We start from the raw sequence: 10,151 nt of genomic DNA, 5'->3' as shown, positions 1-10,151 counted from the left end.
TACACATAAAATACATATTACAAATTGCAAATATGTTAAAAATTAAAATTTAGGAGGCCAACAGTATCCAAAACTCCAAAAAAAAAAAAAAAAAGAGACTATCTTTTTGTGACAGTGCAAATGACAACGAAAAGCTAACCCCAACCCACCAGTCGATCAGGCACGGAGCTAAAAAAATTAAAAATAAATAAATAAATAACAATGTTTACTAAACTGTTATCAAGTGGGAATTGAGGTGAAGACAAACTTTCATTAATTATTGCCTTCCAGTCCACCATAGCAATTTTAGATGACCCGAACTAAAAGGTTGACCCAGAAAAGTAAATTTACTGGCAAATTTTGAGCAATCAATTTTTTTTTTTTTTTTTTTTTAAACCTGTGTTTCATGAGTGCTCTGCTTCCTATGCTTTATTTTGCAAAAAGTCAGAAGAATCTTTAAAAAAAAAAAAAATGATGCAGAATTTAAGCTGCAAAGTTCAAATTATCCATCTTTTGCTTCTTTGAATCACCAAAAGTTAAAAGAGAGACAAAACAAAGATGGTGAATCCGATCCCCACCAGTGTGAAGAGGCTATGGGAGAAATGGAATATCAGAACTATCATTCTCTTCAGTCTCACGATGCAGGCCTTTCTAATATTAGCTTCCCCTCTCAGAAAACGCACCGGCAACAAATTTGTTATGTTCTTGATCTGGTCCGGTTACTTGCTCGCCGACTGGGCAGCTAACTTCGGGGTCGGCCACATTTCAAGCAACCAAGGCAACGGCAATGGTAAAAACAATTATCTTCTTGCCTTTTGGGCACCATTTCTTCTTCTTCACCTCGGCGGTCCCGACACCATAACTGCGTTTGCTCTCGAAGATAACGAGCTCTGGCTCAGGCACTTACTTGGTCTGATTGCTCAGGTCTGTGCTACTCTCTACGTCTTCATTCAAACAGTTCCGGGGAACAATATTTGGATCCCGACAGTGCTTTTGTTCTTGGCTGGTATTACCAAATATGCTGAAAGAACAAGAGCTTTGTATCTTGCAAGCTTGAGTAGTTTCAGAGAATCCATGCTCACAGAGCCAGATCCGGGTCCAAACTATGCAAAACTCATGGAGGAATACTCTTCGAAGAAAGACGCGAGACTGCCAACCATAATCCATATGACCGCCGAGCCCCGGAAAGAATTCAAGCTCTCCAATTCTGTTAAGAAAAATGACAAGGAGATGGATCAAATTGAGGTGGTGGATCACGCTTATCAGTACTACAAAATCTTCAAAGGATTAATTGTGGATATCATTTTAAGCTTCCTCGAACGCAATCAAAGCCGTGAATTGTTCAGCAAGTTGAGTGCTGAAGATGCTTTGAGGATTATAGAGGTTGAGCTTAACTTCCTCTATGAAGCTCTGTATACCAAGGTCATTGTGGTTCACAGTAAATGGGGGCATCTTTTCCGGTTCCTTTCCTTCGGTTCAACCGCAGCTGGGCTTGGTGTCTTCATTTCTGTTGACAAGGATGGTTTCGAGAGCGTCGATGTTATATTGACTTATATTTTGTTGGGGGGTGCCATAGCTCTGGATGCAATAGCCATGTTTATGGTCTTTTTCTCCGATTGGACTGTTATTGGTCTTGATGCCAAGTCCAAGAAAAGCAATTCGATCTGGATTCGTCCCCTCCGAAAGTTCCTCGAGTGGAAGAATCCCAAATGGTCTAAAGTAGTTCCCTCTAAGAGTAGCTCGGATGATGGTAGTAGTCAAGGAGGTTTGTTATCACTTCTAAAACGGTGCTTTTGCTGCCTTTGCAAATCGAAAAAAGTGGAGAAAATCAATCCCCTCAAGGACTATATGGTGTTATCCACACCATGGCTGTTTCGCCGATGGTCTCAGTCCGTCTCGGCCTCCAATCTGGTAACATATTGTCTCCACAATCTTCCTAAACCGATTCATGAAGTTGATAACATTTACCAAGTACACCTTTGGTTTCGAAAAGCACTTCAGCTTTCCGGTCGCGGTTGGGACAAAATCATCGAAAAGTTGGGAGCCAAAGACTTTTTAGATGAGATCAATCACGTGACGCACCGCAAATTGAATCTAAAGCTATGGCGCTATATCTTCAACGAAATGGAATCGAAGTTGTCAGATGCTGAGGATGAAGAAATTCTCAGCCATATATGCTCTGCTAGAGGTGAATATGTTCTGAAGGAACGTGTATGGGAAGGTGATGTTTCTAAGTTGATTCCGTATGTTACTGATGACGAAGTGACCTATGATGAGAGCCTTTTACTATGGCACATTGCCACCGAGCTCTGCTATAATTCCCAGTCGGTAGAAGAAAGTCTAAAACCCAATGATGATCGAGAATTCAGTAAGATCCTATCAGAGTACATGATATATCTTCTGGTTTTTCAACCTACTATGATGTCGGCTGTGGCGGGTATCGGGCAAATAAGGTACCGGGACACCTGCGCTGAGGCGAAAAAATTCTTCACCAGAATGGAATTGGGACCGGGAGACGAAAAGAAGGCCTGCAGTAGCATAATGAATGTGAATACGGAGGTTAAACCTGTGACGGTGAAAGGGGATAGAAGCAAATCTGTGCTTTTCGATGCGTGTATTTTGGCCAAGCAACTGAATGAGATTAGCGAGGAAAAGTGGAAGATAATGAGTGCTGTTTGGGTGGAAATGTTGTGTTATGCTGCTTCACATTGCAGACCAGAAACACATGCCCAACAAGTTAGTAAAGGAGGAGAGCTTATTACTTTTGTTTGGTTACTGATGGCTCATTTTGGTCTTGTAGATCAGTTCCAGATTAATGAAGGGCATGCTAGAGCCAAACTGATTGTGGGAAAATAGCTGAGAGAGTTCTTTTTTTTTTTTTTTTTTCATTTTTCATTTTTTTTTCTTTTTTTTCTTTTTCCTCCTTTTGCACTTATAAATGAATCGGTATTTAAAAAAAAAAAAAAAAAAAAATTGTTTTGGTTTTTCATTGTTAATGAGTCATGGAATTTAGGCAACATTTTTTGATGCGTTTGATATCTCACAAGTCAAAGTTGTGAATCTAATACTTCCATCCTAATTTGTCTAAATTAAATTTGTATTAATCCTTCTCCATAATTCCATTAAAATATGTGCTGAAGACTTTTAATGACTTATATTTACCATCAATAAATTAACAATTCTATTAACAAGAAAAAGACAATTATCAAATATTATTATTATTATTATATGGGGATTCAAATTCAAAAACATTACTTATCTGCAAAAACAGTGAATTCGTCGCTGATTTACATGTACGAAATAATTTATACAGTCCCTCAATATTTTAATTAATAGAAGGAGAAGAAGCCCTGGTAGGCATAATGATTCGTGTGTATATACATATACTTTTTTGGAAGAAAGAAATATTTATTTATTAAACCAAATCACTGTAAACAATTGACATGAAATTCAAAGATAAATTAGGTTCCACCAGCCAATAGAATTCCATTTCTAGCTGCTTTGGCTATCCAATCAGCAGCTTATTTACATCTCTCGAAACAGAATTCACCTCCCAAAACTCAATTTGATGAAAAAACTCCTGAATGTCCAAGAGAATTGCTTCAAAAATCCACGAAAATATCGTTACCAGAACACTTCATGGCATCCATAAGCTCCTTCAGGAGCGGATCCATGTTGGCCTGAGGGCCACATGACCCCATCATATTTTTCTTTCTCGTACAACTTTTTTATTTAATCCATTTACTTATTTATTCTCATAGATAAGAATGTGTGCTCTCCCTGTATCCATAGCCTATTTCTTCCACCCCACGTGCACGTAAGGTTTTGAATTTTTATTTTTATTTTTTTTCTATTATTTTTATTTTTCTTTTAATATTTTTATCCACTTATCTACATATATTTTTATTTATATCTAATCATAATTATATAATATAATTATAATATTTACCTATAAAATTTTAACAATATAATACTTATTTAATATTATCAATATAGTATTATATACATGTATAATTGTGATGATCCGTCTTGATAAATAAATTAGAATATAAGATTTCAAATGATATAATCGTGTTTGACCAATTAAACTATGAAGGGGCTCTAAGTTGGATTTTTCTTTGATAAAGAATTTTTTGGCTCGATCAATATACTAGTGTAGAGTTTGTTAACACGAGTTCATAAATTAAATATACACCTAAATCTGAATTACAGCTCAAAAATAATGTTTTTGAAAAATTTTAGACTTAAGTATTTTATCTGTGTCCAAACCAATCTTAGATTTTTGCCTCTTAGTGGATCCATATACATGGAGAAGCATGCCCATGACTAAAGAAATTGAAAAATATGACAAACTCCCACAATCCTTGTAAACTTGACGGACTCGAATTGGACCTTTCGACCATTTTGGATACCAACCGAGTCAATATCGTTTAATGTTTTTCCGGCCATTTTCGACCTACACGTGCCAAACAAGGAGCTTGCCCACCCAAATTTTGGCTAACCCCTAAAATCCCATGGTCAACCACCGTATGATTAGCCAAGATTGGTCATTTGAAGCTAGCACTACAGTTCATGAGTTTTGCCGAATTTGAACCATTTTCCAGTCATTTCAAGCCAAACCATAGCCCTTAACCCTTAATGAGGATCCTCCGAATCAATTTCTAATTTCCTTTTGTCAAGATTCCTCACCATATGAGAGATCCATCAGGATCAAATTTGACAGAAACTTTAAGAAGGTATTCTGGCCTCCTATGACATTTTGGACCAAAATGAGTACACTACTGCATTACCCATCTCATGAGCTTTTTGTTGATATGTAATTTGTAAATTTTGGACATAGTTTGATAATCTTTCTATTTTTGGATAAATTAATTTAATATAAGATAAAATTGAAATGTGTTTGGACAATTGTAGACAAAAATTGAAGCTAGACTTTTGTAATTTGGTGTTAATAAGACCCAATAGAAGGTTTAACTTCATAAAATTAGTCTTTGGATACAATACCCAATTTTAGATATTTGGTATTTAAGACTTGCAATAAAATTGGACAATTCAGTATCAAATTTTAGTAATTTTAGAGTTGTAATAGTTATTTTGGGACATTGGTATGCACTAATATCTTTAATTTAAGTTTTAGAGTTTGAAAAATATTTTATTATTATTTTAGATATCAGGACTGATATTGGAAGCGATCCACCAGAGAATCTAGCTTGAGATATGATTTGTGAGTGAACTTTTAGTTTTAAAATGATTTTGGGAATTGTCTACTTGATTATATATTACTTTACTATTATTACATGAATTTTTTAAGGCATATGATTTACAATATACTATGAAAGAATTATCTAAGTCATTTACTTTTTTGATATATTAAGGTGAATTGTTTGGCACAAAAATATTTTAGTGTATAACTATATAGAAATATATGTTGGTATTTGTGAAAATATTTTATTATGATGAATATGCATAATATTGATAAATCATATGTATTGGATTATGATTTAAATCATGGCTTGCAGATTATTGTGTACCATACTATACCATGGTTATGCATTTGATGGATTTTGGTTATGCACATTTTGTTGACCATCCTTTTTTTGATCACATGATTCTTGAGATTGGATGGGAGGTCTTAGTCTGCGATGCATCTTGAATGTCAATGGTCATAATGATAGTTGTCCTCTCCCCTAATAGTCGATGATGCACTAGGATGTTAGGTGTGCTCGTGCAAAATGTTATGGTAATGATTATGGTATACAAAGATGTTATATGGTATGCTAAGGATACAACATATATAAATATGGTTATTAATATTATATGAATTATGATCCATGAAATTGTTACTTTACTTATGAAGTTATGAATACTTTCGTATATTAATTTTAATTTCTTAAGGATACTTATGGGTTTTCTAAAAATTGTTTCAAAATAGTAGAATTTTCAAAGAATAAAAGTGAGGTCTTGAGAGAAAATATTTTTCTTAAATAAGACTTATTTTCATAATATTTTACTTATGTATTCACTTAGTTTGTCTCATAGTTTTATATTTTTAAGCTATTCCCTTGAGTCTCAGATGACAATTGGTGTATATTATATCTGAGCATTCTTCATCATTATCTTCGCATATTTCATCATTTTCGCATCTTCATCTTCGTTGTATTTCTACTACTGATATACTTTTCCTTTTCTACACTTTTATAGGATTTACTATTTTTGTTGCTTTATTTATCTTTGAACTCATATATTTTCTTTAGTATGCTTTTCTGCATTGACTTAATATTTATGCTTTTGTTTTTATTCTTCTTCCTTTTGGATTTTGAATTAGACCCTTGATGATTATGATACAATTTATGGAAATTCTATTAAAAGCATTTATGTTATTCTACTTATACTATTATGTTATATCCAAATTATTAAGAGATCCCTTTGAATTTTCGGTACTAATTTAGTGGGGTTTCCCTAAACAAGATCATTTTGGATGTTCAAAAAGGACCCTGGGAGTGTTCCTGTCAATTTGATATCAGAGCATTAGTTTTTTTTTTGTTTTTTTTTTTTATTTTTGTTGACCCTTACTATTATGTGCATCGTTGCCTTTCAATATTGTTTTTACTTGCAAGACATTGTCTCATTCCTTTATTTTATTGGGTTGAAAATCATATTAAGTTGAATTTGTTATTTATATTTAGATTTGAATATGCATTCTATACATGGTAAATCTATACATCAATAGGTGCTAATAGAGGGTGTGAGTGAGACCACCTTATGGGTTGAGCTTATAGAGTGATTGGCCAAGGCTGTGGCAAGGGTTATGCATACTAACCCTCATGGGCCCCACAGTAAAATAGGCTAGGGAGTTAGGTATAATGACATTGGAGGGCACTATGATCCATTAACAGCATTGGTGTGGTTAACTATTGTTGAAAAGATTCTAGAGAAGGCTTGCAATGTCTTGATGAGGATAAGGTTAGGATCACTAGTTTCTTGTGGAAGATGATACCTTGTACTTGTTGGACTAGTGAGTGAGCAGTATGAGATTACACGTGGAAACAGTTTAAGGAGGCTTTTGATATGAAGTTTTGTCATTTAGGCTACAACAAATCTAAGAGCTTGGAATGTGAGAGATGATTTAATTTAAGGAGCTATCATAATTTGGCCTTTTTATGATTCTTGATGACACTGTGAAGAAGCAGAGGTTCTTAAATGAGTTGAGTGAGCACATTGGTATAGGCATCTTAGGAGCCTATCATACTATCTATCAGGATCTGTAGGAGGTAGCCTTACAGTTTAAGGCATAGATGAAGATGCATAGGCCTTCACGATGAACTTAGGAGGATACATCTTTGAGCACTCTTAGTAAGGGGTTGTCCAATAGAGGCAGTTTCAACTATGAAAAATCTAGAAGAGATGCATTTAGATGAAGCAAACACAGTGCCATTGGTAGTGGATTTCTTGAAGGTACTCATAGTCATGGTACCAATCAGCAGTCTATTGGTAGCAACAATGGATTTCACCATTTTAGACAGTACAATAGTTATTAAGGAGGCCAATTAGGTGGGCCACCTCATACTTTTTGTAGCATTTATAGATAATTCCATTTAGGGGTGTGCTAAAGTAGTGAGGGGTGTTTCCACTTTGAATAGCATGGTCATTTTAAAAAGGAATGTTATCTTCAATTTGGAGGTGGTATGAGAGCTTCTAGGTCTAATTATCCTTACTAACAGATTGAATCTTATCAGCATACTAGATCCTATCAACATATTGGTTCTACCTGCTCACAATCACAGGCTAGTGGTGTTGACAGGTAAGGTGCTCAAGTATGATAGGTTTATGCTACTTCTATTGATAGTAAAGCACTAGCAACACTTAGAGGTTTAAGTAGTGGTCAATGGGGATGACCACCGACCAGAGGGAGAGTCTTTTCGATGATGAAGCAAGAAGTGCTAACCATACATCATGTGGTTACACGTATGATATCAATTTTTAGAGTTGATTCTTATATTCTTATTGATCTTGGAGATACACATTCTTTTATATCATATAATCTAGTAGCATGGGTGGATAGAGAACTTATACCTTTTATATTCGATCAAAGAGGTCTCCACACTTATAGGAGTCCTTATGGCCAACTTAGGTATGGAAAGGTTGTGTGATTACAAATGGCAATTGGGAGATGAAGGCAGATTTGTTAAAGTTTTAAGGGTTGGATATTATTTTGTGGATCGATTGGCTTGTAGCCAATCATGTTTCTGTAGATTGTTTTAGTAAAGAAGTCACCTTTAGGCGACTAGGGTTATTTGATATTATACTTCATAGGGAGCGGAGGATTCCTGCTTCAAGCTTGATTTTTGTTATTACTGCCTACTGTTTGCTTCGAAAAGGGTGTAAGGGTTTTTAACACACAACATTCATACTCGAGCTAGTTAGTTGAGGCTTAAGGATATTCATGAAGTGCAAGACTTTTCAAATGTGGTTTCTTAAAGATCTCCCTAGGTTGCCTCCGAAGAGAGAGATAGACTTTGCGATTGATCTGGTTCTTAATGCTGCTCCATCTCATTATCACCATATAGGATAGCCTTAGCTAAGTGGAAAGAGTTGAAAACTCAATTGCAATAGTTAATGGATATGGAATTTATGAGACCGAATATTTCTTCTTAAGGCACACAAGTTCTGTTTATGAATAAGAAGGATGACACTATGTGGTTGTGTATTGACTATAGGTGATTAAATAAGGTTACTGTGTAAAATTGGTGTCCTTTACCATGTATTGATGATTTTTTTTATCAACTACAATGCTAAAGTATTTTCCAAAATAGACTTGAGGTTACAATATCTTCAATTGAGGGTTAAGGAATTTGGTATTCTTAAGATTGTTTTTAGGACCCAATATGAACATTAGGAGTTCTTAGTAAATATCCTTTGGTTTGGCTAATACTCCTATAGCGTTCATGGACCTCATCAATAGGTTTTTTCTTGCCTATTCTTGGATATCTTGGTGTATTATTGGAGTGATGAAGAGTATAAAGAGTATCTGAGGTTGGTGTTGCAAACCTTAAGGGAGAATCATTATATGCTAAGTTTAGTAAGCTTGAGTTTTGTTAGATAGGATGGGTTTCTTTGGGCATGTAGTTTCTACTTATGACATTTATATGGATCTTCAAAAGGTGGAAGCAATGTTGAATTGGGAGTAGCTTATTACAGTGATTGAAGTGTAAAGCTTCCTTGGTTTAGTGGGGAATTACTGTAAGTTCATTGCAGAGTTCTCTAAGATAGCAGGACCATTTCATTATCTGACTAAAAATGGAGTTAAGTTTGTATGGACTAACGGGTATGAGTAGAGTTTCCAAGAGTTAAAGAAATAGTTAATTTCTATGCTTAACTAGACTTTAATAGATGGCAACAATGGGCTTGAGGTTTACAATGACACTTCTCACTAGGGCTTGGGATGTGTATTTATGTAGAATAAAAGATATTACTATGCTTCTAGCTAGTTGAAGAAGCACAAGTTGAGCTATCCTACTCATGCCTTGGAGCTTGTAGTAGTAATGTTTACCTTAAAGATGTAAAGACATGACTTGTATAGAGCTACTTACAAAGAAAAAGTTGAACTTAAATAAAAATAAATAAATAAATAAATGGAGATGCTTAAGGATTATGATTACACTATTGACTACCATCTTGGTAGGGTAAATATAGTAGTCGATGCTTTAAGTAGAAAATCTACAAGTTCTTCGGCATACGTGTAAACGGTGCAGCTTTTTTTATGGTAGAGTTATAGAACTTAGGAATTTTGTTGAGGATGAAACTATAAGGGGCTTTTTGGCATGTTTTCAAGTTCAACCCATGCTTTTTGGCATGTTTCAAGTTCAACCCATACATGTTGATCGTGTTCATGGTGCCTAACTTCATGATTCCTTTTTTATGAAGTTAAGTGTAATAACGGGTACCAAAATACCCTTGTTGTACAATTTGACAAGGTTTGACTAAGTTTGATCAGGTTTGATCAAGTTTGACCAAGTGAACTGTATGTGGGGTCAAAGTTGACTTTTTCTATGGATAAGATTTTTCGTTTGATTGATATACCATTTTGTAGAGCTCTTCAATATGAGTTCATAGACTGGCGGCACGCCAAATTCTGAGTTACGGATAAAAAGTTATGGTTTTGTAAAATTTCA

At 34.9% G+C, this 10,151-nt stretch overlaps 1 protein-coding gene across 1 annotated transcript; it reads left to right on the top strand.

Moving 5' to 3' along the window:
- The first annotated feature begins 376 nt into the window (after positions 1–376).
- On the top strand, positions 377–2,858 carry LOC107430321 (uncharacterized). Its single transcript, XM_016041159.4, has one exon. The coding sequence runs from the start codon at positions 538–540 to the stop codon at positions 2,833–2,835; it is 2,298 nt and encodes a 765-aa protein (XP_015896645.1). The 5' UTR covers positions 377–537; the 3' UTR covers positions 2,836–2,858.
- The last annotated feature ends 7,293 nt before the right edge of the window (positions 2,859–10,151 follow it).

Source organism: Ziziphus jujuba, chromosome 6 (genome assembly GCF_031755915.1).
Source record: "Ziziphus jujuba cultivar Dongzao chromosome 6, ASM3175591v1".
Taxonomy (NCBI): domain Eukaryota; kingdom Viridiplantae; phylum Streptophyta; class Magnoliopsida; order Rosales; family Rhamnaceae; genus Ziziphus; species Ziziphus jujuba.
This window is presented reverse-complemented; position numbering and strand designations above follow the sequence as displayed.

Excerpts from the sequence above, each read along its gene's own strand:
- LOC107430321 (XM_016041159.4), top strand. The coding sequence starts at position 538 with ATGGTGAATCCGATCCCCACCAGTGTGAAGAGGCTATGGGAGAAATGG.